We start from the raw sequence: 22,921 nt of genomic DNA on the forward strand, positions 1-22,921 counted from the left end.
CACCAGTGGCGGTCTACGCGGGTGACAACCCTTAGTAATGTATGAGTATGTCGCTCTTACACCGCCCACACCAGTGGCGGCCTACGCGGGTGACAACCCTTAGTAATGTATGAGTATGTCGCTCTTACACCGTCCACACCAGTGGCAGCCTACGCGGGTGACAACCCTTAGTAATGTATGAGTATGTCGCTCTTACACCGTCCACACCAGTGGCAGCCTACGCGGGTGACAACCCTTAGTAATGTATCAGCCTGTCGCTCTTACACCGTCCACACCAGTGGCAGCCTACGCAGGTGACAACCCTTAGTAATGTATGAGTATGTCGCTCTTACACCGTCCACACCTGGAAAATTATAACGGCATAAAAGGTACTGGACAGGTTTAGTGATGAGCACAATGCGGCAGATGACTCTGGTGCGACCACCGGGCTGAACACAACCTCACGGAGTTGGAATTATTGTTTGATGATGCGCTGAGGTCACTGTCACAATAAGACGACGCGTTTCGGGGGCCGCTTACAGTAATTGCCAGGAGAAGGAATATTGTGGCACAGGAGCGATGACTAATGTGTCTAATGATGTATAGTGGGGTTAGTACTCCCCCTCATACCCATTTAGTGTGTGCCGGGGAGGAGTATGAAGGCGACTGATGGGATTATTACAGGCCTGGTGTTAATTATAACCTGTCTTTTCCTGTTACAGCTTCGGGCCAACAGTGAGATGCCATCTCCGAACCAGAGCTCCCTGAATGAGGAGAAGGGTACGTTCTGTCTCCCCGTGTGCTGGTGCCCACACTGCTATTACTGCAACACAGCTCATCATACCCAGCCAGGCACCATCCTGCCCGGCATAGGCTCCTGTGCCACCTGCTCATTGCAGGAGCATTCATTGGGCGACGTTGGCTGCTGCCTAGAGGCCTGTGGTTACTCTGCGGCTCAGATTACTTTAACCTTTTGTTATGATTATTGTTTAGAGGAATGGTCAAACCAATATACTGCCTATGGCCCCATTGGGCTTCCATCCAGCCTGCTCCTCGTGTGGGCCTCTATTACATTAGCCTGATTCCATTGACAGAGGTCTCAGTTGAGTGACCCACAGATCTAATACGGGGGCCGTGTGGATATAGCACCAATGACTGATCAGTGCGATCCGTCAGTACTTATGGATCATATCTCATTGAGCAAAACTTGTTCCAATAGTATTAGAATGCTCCTCAGTCTCTCCACCGCTCTCATCTGTGGTGAAGGCACTTGGTTTGAGGTGGACCACTGTAGGAAAGGCAGAAGATGGAGTAGGAAGAGCCGAGCCGACTCAATCTGTGAGTGGCCAGATAGGTGCTAGATTCGGCAACCCATTTTAAGGGCCAAATTTGCCATGTTATATGGTAGGTCATTGATTAGGGCTACACGTACAGATGTAGACAACATCTTTATAAATAGGGTTTGGAGGGGTATAGTGGTCACCCCAGTCACCTGCCATGTGTGCTCGGCCTCCATAAGACCGGTGTAACCTAAATACTGTACAATGTAGATTCTGGAGGACTAGATAGGACAACAGGGGAGGTGGTTCTCCTCATAACAATATAATCACTGGTTCCCATGTCATTTAGGCAAAGAACTTGATGACCTTCCTCAGTGGACCAAGGTCCAGCAAATAATGCGGTTGAAGTAGTCAACAGAGTAGACTGACCAGGTGACGGCAAAGGCAAACAGGCAAAGTTACTAACAATTGTTTCCAGTCCACAAACTCAAATTTCAATGTTCTCTGTGGCGTTTCTCTGGCAGATAAAGCCGGGAACTCAGAAAAGGTGGAAGAAGAGGTCGACATTGACCTGAATGCCCCAGAGACGGAGAAGGCGGCGCTGGCCATCCAGAACAAGTTCCGCCGGTTCCAGAAAAGGAAGCAAGACCCCAGCCCGTGATCAAGATGACTCCAGACGTGCGACCTCTACACTGCCCTGTAGAACATACACTGTGTACCAACTCGTCTACTGATTCCCCACATCCCGCTCTAGAGAGGACGAGGCGGATACAAACAGGGCTGCATAGCTACTGTTACCCCAACACCACCCCTCTTCCCTTTAAGTTATACTGAATGCTTCCCCCTTTGTCTGGGCCAAACCCACCCTCACACACGCCACAGGTTGGCTGTCTTGTAGATACTCTCCTTGATCTGGGTATAGTCTGTGTGATGAGAAAGGAAACACTTTTGTACAAAATGAAGGTAAATGTGAGGTATTGGGATGTACAAGCTTTCAGGGCTACAGAGATCCCCCCTTCAGGCATGTTACTATAGTATATATTATATTTACCTATTACATGTATATAACCGAATATAGACCACACCGGGGACCATCCTCCCTGCTCATCCCACCCATCACTTACAGACCTAACCCTACCAAGGTGTGCTGGTATAGTCAAGTAGACCTGGTGTCTACAAGCACAGCAGGAAGCCATTTTGTGGACTGAAACAATATTCGGCCTATCAGCCACTTAGAAACCGCTGACATCACAGGCAGTTCCTATTGGATGGATCGGCTGAATGCCAGCAGATCGCGTTTCAGCAGACAAAATGGCTGCCCCCACTAGGTGGCTGCTGTACTTCAGTGCAAATTTTATATTTCAAAATGGAAATACAGATATGACTTGCCTGACGTATGCAATTATAATTATATAATGATTCTGCTGTGTGAATATATATGCATTATACAATGTTGAGTGCGCTGTAAGATAATCGTCACACTGAAGCCAACAAACTGTAAAAGTAAGCCTTGTGGGCCAGAAACCCAATGTCTAATTTAAATATTATATATATATATATATATATATATATATATATATATATATATATATATATATATATATATATATAGACAGAAGCGGGGTGCCGGCACTCAACTCCGTCAAATAATCTCTGGGCCCCGTGCCCTCGGTAGTGGCCCGCGATGCTGGGTCCAATAATATCCAACTCTATCACCGCGGCACTGGGGACTTCAATAAATAATTCCACACACAGCCATTGCTGTGTTGTGTCTTCTTTGCTGATAAGACCGTGAGAGTGCCAGACTCTGCATACTATTCATCTCCCCTCCGGCACCCCGGCGCATTTACCAGCCTGATTCGACTGAGTGCCTGCCCTCTGCAAGCTATATATATATATATATATATATATATATATATATATATGGTGTAATATCTGGGCGCCCGATTTTTTCATTGTATTGCATCGCATGCAATATAGTGGCATACAATTCATTGAATGCGATTTTTCATTGTAAAGACCAGATTTTTAATTGTATAGTCACCCATGGGTGATTTCATACCCCCACTATCCAACTACACACAGAGTTGATTTTATATATTGTGGCGAACACAGTGAGCCACCGAGCCCAAAGCGTGGCGAGCGGACGCAGAATACATGTAAAGTAATCTGCGGGGCTCGCTGCGCGCGCCAGGCTTCGGGCTTGGTGGCTCGCTGCGCTCGCCACACTATATAAAATCAACTCCATGCGTAGTTGGATAGTGGGGGTATGAAATCACCCATGGGTGACTATACAATTAAAAATCGGGTCTTTACAATGAAAAATCGCGTTGCATCGCATCGCATGCCTTAAGTAGTGGCATGCGATGAAAAAATCGGGCGCCCAGATAATACACAAGTACTATATATATATATATATATATATATATATATATATATATATATATATATATATATATATATATATACATATATGTATTATGATGTAACCATTAAAACAAGAACTGTATTGCTAACCAGAGAGTGACCCCTTTTGAGGTTCGAAACCAGGGGACGGGATAAGGGCTCAGATTTGGAGAAATGTGTGGGTTTTGTATGAACAATGCACTGCTGCCACCTTGTGGCAGTTTTGTAGTATTGCAATTGGCTTCAACATTAACTTTGGAACTTTGGTAGATTTTCTTCTGTCCCTGAATTTCCTCATCTACTCCTTGTGACCTTTATTTATTAACTACTCTTATAATAAAGTGAGATTACTTCTCATAGAGACGTTCGAACAACTATCTGTATGAATACCATGTCACCCCATGGGTGTTTGTGTACACCAAATGTGCAAATTGTCGCATGGAAACGACATACTTCCATGGAACATAGAACCGTGGAATTCTGTATGTACACAATTTACACATGAATATGTCTCAGGTTGTTAACAACAGGCCAGCGCTTCCTAACACCTAACAGAAGGGGATTTCCAGATCACACATTGACCATTTGTGTCCTAAGGACACAATAATATCTGATATTCTCCTTATAACTGATCATGAATCTTCCTTGGTACTGCTGCCCTTACCTTCTGCCCGATACCTCATCTCCTCCATCACATCTCCCCAGCCCACTGAGTGCTCTCTGGGAAAAAAACACCATCTTGGAATATTTTAGCATGTTTAATTAATAAAATCAATTAAAACCACAGTCTGACGTTATGACGCAGTTCTTTTTCGTTATAAAATGATTCAAATGCGTTGGGAAAAGAACAATCTGACATTACATAAAGTCTCCGGAGGTATCTGAAAAACTGGAATCCGCTGCAGAGAAGAAATCCCTTTATTTAAAAGTTATTTACTGAAAAAAAATAATAATAATTCAGGTTTGTAATTTTATATGTAATTAATATATATATATATATATATATATATATATATATATATATACACCATCGTGTTCTGCAGTGCTGTATAGTGAATTGTTCTCAGTCTCATTGGAACCTACTACCTACATTCCCTAATATAAAATCATACATCCAATTGATCCATACTGTAAGTCTATTTTTGGGCTGTAGGAGAAGTCACAGGTAAACACGGAGAGAACATATAAACTCCACACATATTGTGTGTTGGTAATTGAACTCATGATGTCAATACTGTGAAACAGCAAAGCTCAAAGCTGACCATTGTGTGGTATATGAAGTGTTAAATAAATCCAAGAAGAGGATCTGTAGAATATATAGAATATGACACTGGCTCTCTGGAACCTGTGATCTACAGTTTCTCTCACTTTGAGAGGCTAATTGTTTTACTGAGGACAGAAGACTGTTATCCAATTATACCCACTGAAGCTCTGTTGGACCTATTGTTAATTAGGGGTTCCTAACTATTTTTCACTACCATTACAGTAGTTCACTGCAGTAGTCACCACTAAGCTAGTGGATACCTCCATTTTCGCATTGCATAAGAGGATACATTATTTTTTGGATTGATTCATTGCCCCTGATGAAGTCCTAAGGGACGAAACGCGTTGGGCCGCGGATTCATGATATATGTGGCATCCATAAGAATACGAAAGTGTGGTTGAATTTCTATATTCTGGAAAATCTTCAATAAATGTCCATTCATTTTAAAGAATCAATAATTTTGTATTGTTGTATATGTATATATACAAGGTTTGTGAGAGATCCTGCTGATGCAAAAGCTGCTCTGATCCGCCGGCAATTCCCCCATTATGTTTTGGGCTATGCCGGACCCCTTATTATGTACAGTAAGAAGTAGATTAAATACAGACTGGATCCTGCTTAGAACCAGGACAACCGTCCACATTGCAAATAATAATTACCAGCTCAATAAACCCAAAAACAAACATTTTCGATCTCAGAAATGTCAGTTTTTATTAACAATTTTAATGTCATTGGTGGCTATGTGCTACTTTTTGTACAATAGGGAGGGGGTTGGGAAATACAAGGCATATACATGATCTTTTATTTATATACATTTATACACACAAACACGCACACACACACACGTATATATATACTGTATATAGAGGGCGGACAGGGTCGTCTCTGATTCTAATTATGGTGCATATATACTGTTTACTGGACACATGGATACAGAGCCAAGCACAGAGAAAATCACAGGCCCAGAGTCTTGTCCGATAAAAAATCAAAGGCCCAGAGTCTTGTAGGATAGAATATCACAGGCCCAGAGTCTTGTCCGGTAGAAAATCACAGGCCCAGAGTCTCAACCGGTAGAAAATCACAGGCCCAGAGTCTTGTCCGATAAAAAATCACAGGCCCAGAGTCTTGTAGGATAGAATATCACAGGCCCAGAGTGTCAACCGGTAGAATATCACATGCCTCATCCGTTGGAAACCATTTATCGTTTGCCATAACTAATGTCTCAACATTGTGACAAAAGCACCCTAAAAACCACGACTACCTCTATGATGGCCAATCGCACGCAATAGTCCAAACTACCAGTAGAGATAAATAACCCAGAATGCATTGCAGTGTCCTAACGTCAAGTTTAGAGTCTGAGTTGTGAATAGGCTGTCGATTGCAAATCCGGAGATCAAAAATAATAAAAGTCAATGGAGTTAATGCGTAATTACACGGGGCCCGGACGTAGGGGAATAAAAATATTTTTTTGTGGCGTCGTTTCTCATATAAATACAAAAAATGGAAACCCGAGAAACTTCATGTCGCCTCAGTTTCCCGGATGCAGCACCATAGGAAAAAAAAAAAAAGATAAAACACAAGACAACAAGATAAAAACCTGATATTAAGACTACACAAACTCTAAATTTGGACGACTTGAGGCCTGCAGAGAACTCAAGAAGGACAGAGGAATCAGAGGAGAATTAAATACGCTCACCCCTGACAGTTGCCCTTGGGGCAATTCAACAGTACCAGCTTGCATTGATGGACGTGGGGTACAATAATGGGGCTTATATAACCCCAATGCATGCTGGAATTGCAATTGTTTAAAGGCCCATCCAGCATCTTTGGGGTTTTTAATGACCAAGGAAGGATTAAGCAACCTCTTCTGCCCCCGGAGGCAGCAAAGGGTTGGAAGGGTGTAAGCTGTAGAAATATTGCCCTGGAGAGAGGTATAAAGGGCAATACTTGTACACAGGTAGAGATCTGCAGGCCAGGTGCAGGCATTACCAGGATCACCGTGCGTCATTCTGGTATCAGACAGTGGGGGGCGTAGGTGCAGGAGCTAATTACTATTGAGTGTAAGGTGCTGCCTGACTTGGGCTAAGACCTCGTTTGCGCCCACTACTAGACCACCAGTCCCAGAATGCATTGCTGGACTGTTGAAGTATACAGCGAAACTAAGTGCAGCTGTGGGTGATTTATCATGATCAAGTATGGGGCAGGCTTCTATACGCCATGTAACGGCTTCCACAGGTGTTCGCTCTGATTCTGTATACATGAAGACAAAACATTGTCCCATCACCTGATCATATAAATATATGTTCCTATGAGAATACACGGGGCGCCCCGGGGGGGGGGGGGGGGGGTTACAATTTGCATTGCAAAGCATTGCAGCCACCCCTAGGGTTTATAACTTGGGGAAGTCCCTGTATTCCAGAGGAGTCTTTGATTCTTGGTTTCTCGGAAAGTTCTTGCTAGTTTCCCGCAGGGAAAGGTACACGATGATCTATGTTTAACACAAAAACATGATTAAAGGCATAAGCCGCAACAGTAGGACAGTGGGGACCTGGGAGAGAGATCGGGGAGAGGGACAGAGGAGGGTCCTGCTCAAGGACATTCTATTATCTTTATGGAAAATGGATTGAGATCAGACCCAACTGGCCGCTCATTTTTGGCTATATATGTTTGCCCATTGCTTTGGAAGCTACCTTCCAATCACGGGTTTCGATGTGGACGGTCTACAAGAAACTATGGTATTGATGGTATTTAGGCCAGGATTGATGTTTAGCACTATATATATATTAGCTTTAGAACATACCACAGTCATAAATGGCTGGTTAATGGTTAAAGTGGGTTGACCCTCTCTCCAATATAGACCCCGATATAGACCTTCTCCCAGGTCCCCAGTGTTCTCCGGTTTATTAAGTGTGTTTCTCTGAGTCACTTTTGATTAAATTCTTTAAGGCATTTTTGAGGCTGGTTTTGCTGGGGGACTTTACAGCGGCTCTGCGGGGCTGATCCCCATCTTCATCCCCCCTCAGTTCCATCTCGATGGTGTAGATCACCTTGGAGCTGCGGGGGGACTCCTCTTCTGCCTTTTGTGTACCTTCCCTGCCTGCTAATTGCTATTTCCGGCGGGAGTCTCCAATCCCTTTAGACTTCTTGTCGCTGGATTTAAAGCTGCGGCTCTGGTCTAGCATGGAGAGGAGCGGGGTCTGGAAGAGAAGAGGTGGCGGTGGTGAGGATACACAATAAAGACAGGTTCTCAGGTTTTAGGTTTAGTTCCCCATCTAGGAACCTAACAAACTAGATGAGCTGTAAGTAACTGTGGACCAGTGGAGAAGTTGTCCACAGCAAACAATCAAGTTTGAGGAACCATTTATCAGATGTTTATTCTGTAAAATGATGAGGAGAAGCTTCTCCACTCTAGTCACTGCTTGGTGGTGCAGACCTGGTCCTACCTGGTCCTACAGATGATAGGAAGATCCATGGGCTACTCGGTACAGGAGCTTAAATCTATGAAAATCCCAACTCAGAAGCTAGTTCCAAAGAGGACACTAGTCACACCAGGAAACCATACCTAGAAGGATGATTATAGGGTCTTGGAATTTGGAATGGATGGCGGGAGGAACAGGGATAAGGGTTAGGTGGCAAATATCCAAATAACAATATGGACAGTTCTAGGGGAACATTAGCTGGAAAAATCCCAATGATTGGTTTCCACTGTTAATTTAGGATTTTAAAAGCTACAACAGAGTAACGCTTGGTTTCTTGGAAAATGGAGATTATTTTCTGGTCTGCGATTGTAGTCTCTTACCTGTCTGAGAGCTTTTGATGAGCCCTTGGATAATTTGTGAAGTTTTCCTCTTTCTAGAGCACTGGAGGAGAGAAGACAGACAGCGACAGTCAGTATCGTTATGAAGAAGTATTTTCATGTCACGGGATAAGTAAGGGATGGAGTGGTTCTGGATTTTGTGTGCAAAGTGCAATATTGTTATGGGCCTGATTCTTGGTCGCTCGCTGCTGGGACCTCAGTATCAACTACTGCATTGGACACATCAGTGGCTTTATGTTAATGCTAGTATGATCCCTTCCTCAGGTGTACAGCCATATAACAGACTATGGGGGAGAAGAACCGATGGCGTCAGAGTTGTTAAGCCATAGTTGACCTACCTGAGCTCCCTCTGAACTCGGATTTGTCTTCTCAGCCAGCAGTAACGGATTAGGTAGCCGAGCACGGCCACAATGATGACAATTCCCAATGCTGCCCCAATAATGATGCCAAGAATCACCCCAGCACGGACCGGACCTGTGAGGACCCCAATGGACACAAGAAAATGGTTGTATCAGTGTAGGAAGAGTGAGGTAGATAAAGAAGAGGGAAATGAGAACGGGACAGGATGACATCATAATTTGTGATGTCATTAGAAAATATAAAACTTGAATTATTATGCCCAATCCGTTTTACAACCCTTTGTCTTTGCAAACACAAATCTATATATGTGTGTATCAGGGAGCAACGACAAAGAGATAGTTGGATGTCCCTATTGGAGGTTAGTGGAGAACACAACTGAAGGCCTCAGTTAGGGGCAGAGGAGTGGAAGAGGAGCCTCACTTTTGTCATGGACGAGCAGGTGGACGTACGATGACTTTCCCACCACATCAGGTGGGTTCTTGACATCACAGGTGAAGGTTCCGTTGTCTGCATATTCCAGATTGTGGAGAACAATGGACCCGTCCTTGCTTCTGGGCCATCCCACCCATTCTATACGGTCTTTGAATATCCCTGTGTCATCTAAATGTGCTTGTCCCTTGGAGTAATGAAATATCTATGGGGAAACAAATGATATTTTATTGAAGTCAGTCCATATCATCTATAAATACCCCGCATGCAACTCGTTACGTGTGAATTCCAATATCCTTCTTTAAGAAATGTTGGGATAAGCCCCACAAGAATGGGTGTGGTATATGGTTCTGACAGTCGGGATCCCGACAGTCATTAGCCCGAAGTCGGGATCCCGACTGGCCGGACTCAGACAGCATGGCGAGCGCCACAAAGTCCCTTCTGGGCTCGCTGTACTTGCCACGCTGCGGGCACAGTGGCTCGCTACGCTCACCACCTACTCTATTCTCCCTCTATGGGGGTCATGGACCCCCATGATGGAGAATAGCTGGTGGCCATCGGGAACCCGTCTGTCAGTGTTTTAACGACGTCGGATAAATGATTGTCGGGATCCCGACTGTCGGGACCCATCCGGCACCCACAAGAATGACCAAGAGTCGATGGGACTTACCGAATACGTGCTCCTGGTGTTGTCGGGCTGGTAATGCCAGGTCACAGAGACATCATCGGAAATCCACTCACTGGACCAGAATGTACAGGAAAGGGTGACCTTGGACCCTAGGGTGCCGTGTATCTCTCGGTCAGTGTAAACTTCAATTGCCAGGGTTGGTGAGAACGCTTTGGGCAGAAAGATATAAAGATAGCAAGGGATTAGCTTCCAATGACTAACACAACACGTTGAGGGGGTCTACAAGTGCCCGCCCCAGACCAAGACCACAACCTGGGAAGGTTGCAGCCTGGTCTTCAGACTTAATACAACTGTATAGACTTGCAGAGCAACTAGTGACTTTTACACTGTACAGATGGAGCAGTACTACAATGAAACGCATCTAATGGCAGTGGCAAACGCAGGATTTTCAGAAGGGGGTTTCCAGAGGGGCGGAGCAAAGCACGGAGATGGACACTTAGGTGACCCAGTATATGTCGGGTCAGTTACAGTATTATAGATAGACCAAATGTATATAAATAATAATAATAATAATAATACATATATATATATATATATATATATATACACATAACAGCAGTGTAGACCATTCGGCATAGAAATGTATTGGGGCCCCTACCGATCCTCCAGTGGTAGGGGTGAGGGAAGCTTTGATGTCCCGCGGGTGGTAGGGGGTATTATATCAAACGCTCAGCATGTAGGGCCTGGATCAGTAATTTCCACTGATCTCTGGTTTTGGGAACAGTAGAGACAAGCTACTAGTGTCCTTCAAATTGGGAGAGTCCCAGCTTTTGGAATATACCCTCAGAAAAGCTCTAAATTAGAGAGAACCTGAAATATCTGACTGGGAAGAGCAATTAACAGGTTTGGATGGGGACCACTGATTTGAAGTCAGATATCTCCGGTTCCCCAGGGCCGATTTTTAAAATTCTTGTACCCATGGAAAGAGGGGACCCTCAGCTTTCAGACTAGGGTACTCAGAAACCCCCCTGCGTGCGCTACTGAATGGCCCCACGCGGATACCTGTTAGATTGTGCCATATTGCCTATTTACAAATACCATAAAAATATTTTTTTTCCAACAATAATTATTGTATTTGCCTTCTGCCAGTTCCATGTTGGGAGGTCTCCAGTAAGGACCTCCCTGTACTATCCACAAGGTGGGGCTTGGGAACCGTCCTCTGTTCTCCTCGGTGCTGGATAGATCCATGGTACCTAGCAGTACATGCTGCATAGTAATCACTACCATACCATTGCAATCCCGGAACACTTTCATAAGTTATATCTATGAATCTTGCAATAACATCAAAGGAAGAGGATCTGTATTTTGTTTTATCTAATACGAGAGCTAATGGCTGCCAATCATACATATGTTGGAAAACAGAGGCCAGTCCTGCCCCTCACCCCTTTACTGACCTATGCATGACACAGACACAATTTACTGCATTTAATATTTACTTTCACAATCTACTAATAAGAAACTCTCAGCCCAGGGCCAGGGGCACTGAAAATGATTCTGATACTCAGCGGCCCCTTGGCATCAACAAGTTTGGTTTCCCTTCTACCATAACTGCAACATCATTGCCTCCACAAAACAACAACACGCAGATGATACAACGGAAAAGGGCAGCGAGTTAGGGGCACATTTTCTTAAGCTTCTAAAAATGAAGAGGTGATTGTTGCCCATAACAACCAGATTCTGTCTATCATTTATCTACTGCATCCTAGAAAATGACCGAACCTTATAGGTTGCTAAGGGCAACAGCATCTCTTTTCATTTGTATAGTATAATGCAGCCTGATACTTGTATTCCTGAGCGAACGTCTCCGGCCAGACACACAGGGACCCCATTGTGTTCCACATCTCTATAGCAAATAACACCAGGCATTACAATTATTGCTATTTAATGAAAAAAAGCTGCAGCTTTTCTACTGACCGCGATCTTTGTATATCGCTCCTGTTCTATAGCATTTATGTTGCACCTGTATATTATTTTATATTATCAGATGCAGGTGTCCATGACAGTGTGTTTTGTCAGTCAGGGAAACTTTTGGCCCTCCAACTGTTGTTGAACTACACATCCCAGCATGCCCTGCAACAGTTTTAGCATGGCCAAATAGCAAAACTGTAGCTGGGTATGCTGGGATATGTGGTTCAACAACAGCTGAATGGTCGAAGGTTCCCCATTCCTGCTCTAGAGCAAGACATTAAATATAAGACCTAAATGGGGTTAATTACTAAGTCATGGAGAGTGGTAACCTACCAGCCAATCAGCTCCAACAGTTATGTTTGAAAAATGACAGTGGAGAGCTGGTTGGTTGGTACTTTGGGACACATGTACTAAGCCTGGTGAAGAGATAAAGTAGAAGGTGATAATGCATTGAACAGGCTTAATACACCTTCCCCTTTATCTGCATACACTTTATCTCTCTCCAAGGATAATTAATCAGACACCTGAAGCATTATGTTGGCAGATGCCTGGTGAAGTGATGCAGTGGAAGGTGATAACACACCAGCCAATCAACTTCTAACTGTCATTTACCAAATGCAGCTGATTGGCTGGTGCGTTATCACCGCTTTATCACTTCACCAGGCTTAGTACATCAGCACCATAAACGGATTCGGCATGAAAAGCCGGCGTTCGGGATCCCGGCGTTCAAAATCCCGACGCCAGAATCCCGAGCGCCGAAATCCCGACAAGGGGGGACGTGGATCACTTCCCCCTTGCGGGCTCGCTACGTTTGGCACACTAATTTATTCTCCCTCCAGGGGTGTCGTGGACACCCACGGGGGGAGAAAGTGTCGGGATTTCGGCGCTCGGGATTCCGGCATCGGGATTTTGAACGCCGGGATCCCGACCGCCGGGATTTAAACTGCATCCCCCATAAACCATATAACACTTATAATAAGCCACAGATATTTGAGCAAGCTTGGTGCTCCCCAGAGTACATGGGTGGGGCACCTCCCCAATACACAACGGGGTGCCCCATTCATGGTACCCAGAACCTGAGACGCTGGAGAGACATAGGCTGCCTACTGCTCTGGCGTAGATAATCCCTGTAATAGACTGACATACAATACACAGGTAGGACACCGAGCAAGTTGTGTTTCCTATGTACCCTACACAGAGATGGACTTACTCAGCGCTGAGAGCATCAGAAGAGCCAGGAGGCAGCATGGTGTCCTCGAGGTGCCCAGAGATTCCATTTGTTGTCTAGTAGCGTGTGACCCCCAGATGTATGTGGGGAGCCCCCTGTATCCCTCAGATTCCCCCTGAGATGGAATAAGTCAGCTCTAGCAGGGCTCCAGGTTTAAAAACCCCAAGGGGTGGGACGGAAAGCCTTCTCCTGAGCCCCCGGCCAATCTGGATCCAGGACAGGGCCAGTGGGAGAAGGGAGCTGGTCAGTGAGTGTGGATGGGAGGGAGCCATGGGCCCAGCCTGTGTACTAATAATAAGGGCCTGATTGTTTCTTGTGGCTGTAGGGGGATAGTTAGAGAGAGGGGGGCTGGCGCCTGAGGAGAGGGCATGCTGCTAGAGGCTGGCATGGATGGCACTTCTCCTTACCAGCACTGTATAATTGGGATACAGCATGTTGGTCGACAGGGTCATTAGGTTGACAGTCAAAAGGTTGACATGGTGTTTAAAAAAAAAATTGAGCCGACAGGCGATGTTTCATGCTCTACCGTCCACTAGGGCATGCTGGGAGAACACAATAGTGTGCCGAGCGTAGCGAGGCACCGCGCCCGAAGCATGGCGAGTGCAGTGAGCCATGTGAGGTGACGTGGTGGTACGTTTCGGTGTCCATGTCGCCAGTGTCGACAATCGGGACAAAAAATGTAAAAAAACCCATGTCCACCTTTTGACTGTCGACCTAACCCATGTCAATTTTTGACCCTGTCGACCTTCCTGCATGTCGACCTAGACTCATGTCGACTTAATTGCATTTTGACCTAATGATTGTCAACCAACATGCTGGTATACCTGTATAATTGCTACTGCAAAAGGGGTGTATTAATAAAGAAGGGGCCCCGTGTGCAGTCTCCATCCAGGCCCCTTCTCTAGCCGGCAGGGCAGCAGACTGCGTTCCCAAATCTAGTGCTCTTGCAGGGATGTGGTGCAGCAGCCATTTGCAGTGCCCAGAAAATGGCCGCCACGCCCATGTTTCTGTTCTGATGGTAGTGTTCTACCATTCAATGGCAGCCTCCACTGTGCGCAGCGTCCTCCCTGTGCAGCCTCCTCCGTGTGCCACCTCCTCGCTGTGCAGCCTCCTCCGTGTGCCACCTCCTCGCTGTGCAGCCTCCTCCGTGCTCTGCCTACTCCGTGTGCCACCTCCTTCCTGTGCAGCCTCCTCCGTATGCAGCCTCTATGTAGCCTCCTCTGTGCGCTGCCTCCTGTGCGCAGCCTCCTCCCTGTGACACCTCCTCCGTGTGTAGCCCCCTCCCTGTGCAGCCACCTCTGTGTGCAGCCTCCTCCCTGTGACACCTCCTCCGTGTGCAGCCTCCTCCCTGTGCTGCCTTCTCCCTGTGCAGCCTCCTCTGTATGCAGCCTCCTCTCTGTGCCACCTCCACCCTGTGCAGCCTCCTCTGTGTGCAGCCTCCTCCCTGTGACACCTCCTCCGTGTGCTGCCTTCTCCCTGTGCAGCCTCCTCTGTATGCAGCCTCCTCTCTGTGCCACCTCCTCCCTGTGCCACCTCCACCCTGTGCAGCCTCCTCTGTGCGCTACCTTCTCCGGCAGTAGGGTCTGAGCATTGGAGGGCGGAGACTCCAATGTGCATAAAAATGGCGCGGCAGCCATCGCTGGACTCTGGAAGGTAAGTTACAAAATGGATACAGTGTGTGTGGTGTGGGCCCCCTGGGATTCAAGGACCCATGAGCACCAGGCACACTGAAGTATGGGTCATAGGTAGGGTTACCACCCGTCCGGGATTACTCCGGACAGTCCGGTAATTTATACCGGCGTCCGGAGTCCGGGCGGGTGGCCTTCCCGGACTATGTTTAGTCCGGGAATGAGTGTCTGTCCCCACTCCCCTGGTTGCCGGCGCTGTTAGCAGCGGTGAAGTCGCGGGTGACTGGCGGCGGCCATGTCCATCATGATTGATGGATGACGAGGCGGCCTGGGGGCGGCGTTGCGGCGCAGAGTGACTCTCTGTCAGTCACTCCGCCGCGGCGCTCACTGGGAGGAGGGAGGCGGAGTCGGGTCGGACGGACTGTACAGACACACATAGACAGTGTGTTGACTCCACCTCCCCAGGCTCCCGTGCTCCACCGGACTCCTCCCTCCGATTTCCCTCCGGCGCTCAAACTGACACACACTCCCAGCCTCAGTCTCTGACTAGCAGCACGCTGTGGAGTGTGGAACAACAAGGCCTCTTTCCACCCAGCCTCCTTACCACCACCATCACCCATCCTGATTCCTCGCCTCAGGCAGCCTGTCCAGACTGAGTCCAGCCCAGCACCACCCTAAGTTGCCTCTGTCCAGGAGACAGAGTCCAGGCAGGGCTACTGAGCTCAGAGCTACACAGGGAGACAGTGTCCAGCAGGCCCAGGCAGCCCAGGGCTCCAGGCCAGCCTCCAGAGTCCAGCCTGCCTCAGTCCACCACCACCATTATTAGCCAGCTATACTCCATGGCCTGGGCAGTGGGCTGGCAGACAACAGACAGCAGTCAGTGAATCTCCTCCAGCCACCAGGCTCGCTCACCTCCGCATGATACCCACCCACCCTCCTAGGCTCCGAGTCCTGGCTTCACCATCCATCAGCTGCCAGAGAGGATAGAGCGGCAGAGCCAGGTCAGCCACCCAGCCTCCAGGCTCCACCACCAGTCCACCACCGACCCTGGGCCACTTAGAAGAAATATAAAGTATGTACTTACATCATTTATTTTAAAACAACTTCATATATGATAAATACAATGGTTTATCACCTGAAGCTATGTGGTATAACATGTAATGGGCATTATGGCATGTGATATACCATGGCATTTTGTACACTAAACTGTAATGGGTGTGTGATGTGTAGTCTGCATTATGTTGAAAATTTTTCGCGCGCGCCTACGGCGCGCACTGTCTGTGTTGTTCCTTCTTTACAAAAAACTTTTTCAGTACTAGCATATTGTGTAATGCCCATTGCGGTGTATGGCGTAATATGTAATGGGCATAACGCTGTGTGGCATAAGTGTAATGGGCATTATGGCATGTGGTATACTATGGCATTTTGTACACTATGTAATGGGTGTGTGACGTGTAATCGGCATTATGTTGAAAATTTTTGGCGCGCGCCTACGGCGCGCACTGTCTATATAGTTCCTCCTTTCCAAAAACGGTTTTCAGTCCTGGCATATTGTGTAATGGGCATTGCAGTGTATGTTGTAACATGTAATGGGCATCATGGTGTGGGGCATAACGTGTAATGGGTATTACTGTGTATGATGTAACATGTAACTGGCATTATGGTATGCAAAATCAAGAATGAAATTGAAGCAAAGGTTAAAAAAATCAACATAAGGCGGGTCAAAGGGCGGTGCTGGGGGCGGGGCATGGGCGGGGCAGTGGGTGTGTCAAGGGGCGGGCCACTGTCCGGGAATCTCTCAACAAAAAGGTGGTAACCCTAGTCATAGGGTCCAGTCAAAAAGTCCACATATGAAAAAGGTTGACATGAACAAAAGGTCAACATAGACAAAAGGTTGACATGAGTTATTTTTATTATTTTTTGGCATTTTTTTTTCGACATAGACACTGTATATGTGTACTAATAAGATGAGAGTTCTATTGAAGATGGGATGTTGCTATGGGCAACCAATCATACTCTGTTATCTTTTGGAAGGTGTAAAATAAGTAGATTCTGATTGGTTGCTATGGGCAACAACCCTTCTTGGTAAATAAACCCTTCCATGTCGATCCCTGGCGTACTGTGAGGCTCGCTCGAGCAGGCGCAGCACTGAGTGACGTCACACGGGGGCCGGACCGTAATGAGCGCAGCCAGCCAATCATAGGGAGGAAGGGTATGGTAATGAGCGGGGTCATGTGGGCGTGACGTCACTGACAGCGGGAGAAGATGGCGGCGCTGTTATTGAGGTGACTTCTCGGTGACCGGGAGCGCTGGCCGGGGATACGGGGCACAGAGGGGATAAGGCCGGAGCCTGTTGCTGTGTCCGGCACTAGCGGGCCGGGGGTCTCTGAGTCTTTCCGTCGGGCAGCCCTGTGCTGTGTGAGGGGGACACATGGGGCTTCTGTAGTCGGGGCATACCTCCCAACATGACCAGCTCCATGCGGGAGAACAGGCTCTGCTCCTGGTCTTCCCTGGTAATGTATGATTGCCAGCACCTGTGGGGAGCTGGGTAAAGGTGTCACCACAGGTGATGGCAATCCTACATTACCAGGGAGGTCCAGGAGCAGAGCATTGTGTCCCTGAGGGAGAGGGGCATGCTGGGAGGTATGTCGGGGTGAATGCTGTTTGGTGGGTGAGAGCTGGGGGTATTGGGGTCTCTGTGTGGTGGGTAAGGGCTAGGTGTATCCGGGGACGCAGCGTGGTGGGTAAGGGCTGGGTGTATTGGGACACTGCTGCATAATGTGTAATTACAGGGGGTATTGGGGGGGGGGGGGTGGGCAGCTGCGTGGTGGGTAAGGGCATGGGGTATGGGGGGGCAGCTGTGTGGTGGGTAAGGACATGGGGTATGGGGGGGGGGCAGCTGCGTGGTGGGTAAGGGCATGGGGTATTGGGGGGGGGGGCAGCTGCGTGGTGGGTAAGGGCATGGGGTATTGGGGGGGGGGGGCAGCTGCGTGGTGGGTAAGGGCATGGGGTATTGGGGGGGCAGCTGCGTGGTGGGTAAGGGCATGGGGTATTGGGGGGGCAGCTGCGTGGTGGTTAAGGGCATGGGGTATTGGGGGGCAGCTGCCTGGTGGGTAAGGGCTGGGTGTATTGGGACACTGCTGCATAATGTGTAATTACAGGGGGTATTGGGGGGGCAGCTGTGTGGTGGGTAAGGACATGGGGTATGGGGGGGCAGCTGCGTGGTGGGTAAGGGCATGGGGTATTGGGGGGGCAGCTGCGTGGTGGGTAAGGGCATGGGGTATTGGGGGTGCTGCATGGTGGGTAAGGGCCGGGGGGTATTGGGGGGCAGTTGCGTGGTGGGCAAGGGCCGGGTGGTATTAAGGGGACTGCTGTGTAGTGTGTAAGAGCTGGGGGTATTGGGGGGTGCTGCGCAGGGTAAGGGCTGGATGTATTGGGGGCCGCTGCATGGTGGGTAAGAGCTGTGGGTATTGGGGGTTGCTGCGCGGTGGGTAAGGGCGGGGGTAGCTGCACGGTGGGTAAGGGCGGCGGGTATTGGTATTGTAGTGTCTCCAGTGTTTTTTCCCTGAGCTCCCTTTTGTGTTTCCCCACAGGCACACTGCGCGGCAATGTCTCCGCTCCCAGCTCCGAACGGCCTTCTGCATCCGAAAGTAAGTCCGTCCAGGCCTCCTACCCCTCACGCAGAGGATTCTAGAACAGCTGTCCTTTGTCAGGCGCATCTACACACAGCGGGTATTATATGTAATGAGCCAGTTCCAGGAGCATGGAATATGCTGCCCTCGTGACACATGTTTTACCCCCATGCCTCCCGTGTATATCAAGCCACTGTTACATAATAGCAGCAGTACCTGGGGTACAACTGTACACCCCCCCCCCCCCCCATATAAGGTGCTGCCCGGGGGTAACTTACTAAAGGGAAGGAGTCTGCAATTCCTATTATCCCAGTCTTAGTTTGGGATACAGGGGAAGCAGAGGAGTCTCTGGTTGGATTATAAATGTTTGGATGAAGCCGTTCCCTTCTCCTTGTCCTATGATGCTGGTAGAGGCTTGAGTTCTGCTTAGACGGGGTGTAGCGTATTTCGATGCCTGCCATGTGTACTGGGTGACACCTGCGTCCTTTGCATTCTCAGTGCTCTTCCCATGGGTACAACCGCCAAACAGGAAATGGATCGCTTTTGGGAAAAGAACACCCATCTGAATCGCCCGATGTCTCCTCATATCACGGTTTACGGGTAAGTGTCACCCCCTGGAGCAGGGAAGGGTATACATATAATCTCCCTGTCCTTCCCATACACAGGACTGCTGTGTAGCTACATGCCCAGGACACTCCTATACGTCCTCTTGTGTGTTGCTGCCTCTTTGCACAAGGTGAGATCTGTCTGACTGATCCGCGCACAGCACATAGAATCTGTGCAGCCAGAAATGCCATATTACCACCCCTATCAAACACACTGCGGATACTCTGCCACATCCATGTGTATGACATTCATTTGGTTCCGCACGTCGTCATCAATCATCCGATAATGGCTCATATGCGATTTCTCTGATTAGGGGACTATACTGAATTAGGCCCTGTGTGAGTTCCTTTGCTGCTTGGTCATGTCACAGGCCAGGCCTGGCCATCACGTGGCCTTCCAGCTGTTGTTAAACTACACATCCCAGCATGCCCTGCCAACGATTTAGCATTCCCTAATGGCAGAGCTGTGGCAGGGCATGCTGGGATGTGTAGTTTCTCAGCAGCGGGAATGCAGATGTAGAAGGCTTTCAGCAAGCCATGGGATGCTTATTCTCATGTATTCCCCAATATACAAAGTCATTGTGAGCAGCCTGCGTGTATCATGTACAGCTCGGCTTTAGTAGATGGTTGTAGGGAGAGTTCTATAAATATAACCTAGTTTTCTCTATTTGTCCCATACACAATACTTCTGCTGCAGCAGCATTGCATTCAATGGGATGTTTGTGCTGCTGTGGAAATTCCTCAGCAGACAGAGTGGGATTCCCGGGGGTCTGATGCCAGGGAAAGTCGTCTCTTCAGCAGCAGTTCTCTCCCTTTGCCACGGCTGTGCATTGTTCTCCTCCTGCCCGAGCCGTTCCTCTGCCCGCTCACATACCAGTGCCTCAGGGCCCTATGAATAACTCTGGCTATCTAGAGAGCAGGGGTGACAAGTGGCACACTCTCCTCCCCCACCCCACATTCCTGCCACATTACCCCAGAGAATGTGCAGCGCCCACCCACCGCTTATTCACAAATGTGTACAGTGAGCCTGTTTTATAGGCTGATATTTCCAGGTTCACAGCTAATTTTGGATCCTGTATTTTGCTTTGTGTATGTGTCCCCCCCCCCCCCCCCCCCTGCATTCACAATTCTACTCCCACCTACAATTTCACAGGACCCCACAATCAACCAGCTGGAAGCTTTAAGTGGATCAAAAAGAGGAACAAATATGATAACTTTGATTTTTTTTTTTTTTTTTTTTATTTCAATTGCATGATTTAATTGCCGGGATTGTCACCTGCGGTGCTCCCATCAAGACATGTTTTCTAGATTTCTGTCTGTGAAAGCAATCGGGATATTTTCTGGCCAAACAAACCCGGTGACCTCCTCTACAGAAATCCAGAAACTAGGGTCTGTCTTCTGGAGGGATGGGATGTGTTGTGCTGCCGGCCACACTCGGCGGGATATGGGGTCCGTCTTCTGGCGGGATTATTATAATTTTATTTATAAGGCGCCACAAGTGTTTCGCAGCGCCGTACAAAGGAACAATACAGGGAGACAAAGCTTGGCATAACATTGAGTAAATAACAAAAATACAGTATAAAATAAAGAGCACCACAGATCAATACACATTACAGCTTAAATGTTAGTGAGGACTCAATCAACATACAACTAGAGGCTTGATGCCAATGATGGAGATGAGTATGCAGACGAAGATGGTCACTGAGTTGTTGGAGTATAGGAGAGCTGTGAGTGACATGTGAAAAGAAGTGGGCTCTGACAACAAGAGGGAAGAGGGCCCTGCTCGGAGGAGCTTACAATCTAGTAGGAAGGGGAGACAGACAGATTACAAGAGGTGCAAGCAGTGGGTGGTGGTTAGATAGCAGGATGTAAACAGGCAAGGGTTGGAGAGGTTTATGCAGTGGACGGGTACGCTTTGATGAATAGGTGAGTTTTCAGTGCCCGTTTGAAGCTTTGCAAGGTCGGGGAGAGTCTAATGGAGTGAGGGAGTGCGTTCCACTGAAGGGGTGCAGCACGGGCAAAGTCCTGTACTCTAGCATGGGAAGCAGTGATCAGGGTGGAGGAGAGACGACAGTCGTCAGCTGACCGTAGAGGGCGGGAGGGTGTATGAATGGAGATGAGGTTAGAGATATATGGAGCAATGGAATTAGAGATGGCCCTGTATGTGAGTGTGAGGTGTTTGAAGAGGATTCTGTAGGGGAATGGAAGCCAGTGCAGATTTTGTTGAAGGGGTGTGGCAGAATAAGAGCGGCGGGAGAGGAAGATAAGCCTGGCTGCAGCATTGAGGACAGATGGAGAGGAGCCAGTTGGGATTGAGCGAGGCCGGTGAGGAGAACATTACAGTAGTCAAGCCGTGAGATGACCAGTGAGTGGATGATCAGCTTAGTTGCACCCTGTGAGAGAAAGGGCCTGATGCGAGCAATGTTGCGTAACTGGAACCGGCAAGAATGGGCCAGGGCTTGGATGTGGGGTGCAAAGGAGAGGGAGGAGTCAAGATTGACACCCAGGCAGCGGAGTTGGGGAACAGGGGAGATGATGGTGTTGTTAACAGTGATAGAGATATTAGTAGGGGGCATAGCTCTGGGTGGGGGAAAGATAATGAGTTCGGTTTTGTCCATATTCAGCTTCAGAAATCGCTCAGACATCCAGGAGGAGATGGCAGAGAGGCAGTTGGAAACTTGAGAGAGAACAGTGGGGGACAGATCAGGAGAGGAGAGGGATGGGATGTGTTATCGGCGGGTTATAGCGCAGTCGTGCACAAGGCATGATTTTGCGCATGGCCGCATTACATCCCGACATAATATTTGACGCCTGCGAGTATCCCTTTTCTGCCAATATTTTCTAGTTCATATCCTTGCAGCGAGCTCAGGCATTGCCCGGTGATTCTTCTGCTTCTTGGACGAACCCTCTGCCATCTAGGTGCAGACCCGGAGGGCATTGTATGGTGCTGCCAATGCGGTGGTAGGTGGTTTTATTTCAAGGATGTAAGTCACTGAGGTGTGATGATACACAAGAGCCCCCCAGATCATCACACGCTGTGAGCTGGCCCAATCTAGTGCAGAACACTTACAGCTCAGTCTCCTGCTATAGATCTGAGTCACAACCAGCGTGGTCACACGTACGTGGAAATAGCGAGTGCACCTCCTAAGTGTTACAGAAGAATCACCCATTCCTAGCATAACATCGGGTGAGTCCAGCAGTTCTGTGCATATGTTCCCTACAATCCCTGGGTGGTGAGAAGGGGCATCAGATGTGGGTATGTTTACACTGTCACATTACATAACCCGACCCACACAAGGTTGGGATAGATTGCCCTGGGTGTGCATTGTAATGCTGGCCTGGCGTGTCGCCCCAGATCACAGGCAGTGTTGGATACTAACTCCATCTGACGCGCTGCCTTTGCCCCAGGCTGACCTCCCACTTTGTTTGTTCTCCACAGATGGTCTCTGCCAATGATGATGTCCATCACACCACAGGGGCACCGGCGTCGCCTTAAGCGCTGGTGAGAACCGCTCTACTTCTCCTTGTTGTTGTGTCTTTATGGTAATGTGGGTTACAGTTTATATGCTGTCAGCATCTGTGTCACTGTCTGTAGAAGTGTTCTGCGCTGGGTCTGAAGGTAGTCCTTGTGGTTACTGGTACAGCCGGGTCTATAGTCCGTGGTTAGTGGTACAGCCGGGTCTATAGTCTGTGGTTA

At 48.2% G+C, this 22,921-nt stretch overlaps 3 protein-coding genes across 3 annotated transcripts in view; 2 read left to right on the plus strand and 1 right to left on the minus strand.

The window, feature by feature from the left end:
• The window catches only part of PCP4L1 (Purkinje cell protein 4 like 1), a 95,907-nt gene extending 92,578 nt beyond the window's left edge, over positions 1–3,329 (plus strand). Inside the window, exons 2-3 of the mRNA XM_083165881.1 lie at positions 702–759; positions 1,784–3,329. Of these exons, the coding sequence (XP_083022007.1) occupies positions 702–759; positions 1,784–1,920 (195 nt within the window). The 3' untranslated portion in view covers positions 1,921–3,329. The remainder of the gene's footprint in view (positions 1–701; positions 760–1,783) is intronic.
• A 3,948-nt stretch (positions 3,330–7,277) lies between these two features.
• Positions 7,278–13,626, minus strand: MPZ (myelin protein zero). Its single transcript, XM_083166325.1, is given in 6 exon segments — positions 7,278–8,126; positions 8,729–8,789; positions 9,085–9,220; positions 9,527–9,740; positions 10,206–10,372; positions 13,342–13,626. Coding segments are annotated over 6 exon segments (939 nt in total). The 5' UTR covers positions 13,409–13,626; the 3' UTR covers positions 7,278–7,832.
• A 3,532-nt stretch (positions 13,627–17,158) lies between these two features.
• Positions 17,159–22,921, plus strand: part of SDHC (succinate dehydrogenase complex subunit C) — a 9,355-nt gene continuing 3,592 nt past the window's right edge. Inside the window, 5 exon segments of the mRNA XM_083166388.1 lie at positions 17,159–17,272; positions 18,581–18,637; positions 19,118–19,219; positions 22,664–22,694; positions 22,696–22,726. Coding sequence (XP_083022514.1) covers positions 17,253–17,272; positions 18,581–18,637; positions 19,118–19,219; positions 22,664–22,694; positions 22,696–22,726 — 241 coding nt within the window. The 5' untranslated portion in view covers positions 17,159–17,252.

The sequence above is a fragment of the Crinia signifera genome, chromosome 12 (genome assembly GCF_055691185.1).
Source record: "Crinia signifera chromosome 12, ASM5569118v1, whole genome shotgun sequence".
In the NCBI taxonomy this organism is placed as follows: Eukaryota; Metazoa; Chordata; class Amphibia; order Anura; family Myobatrachidae; genus Crinia; species Crinia signifera.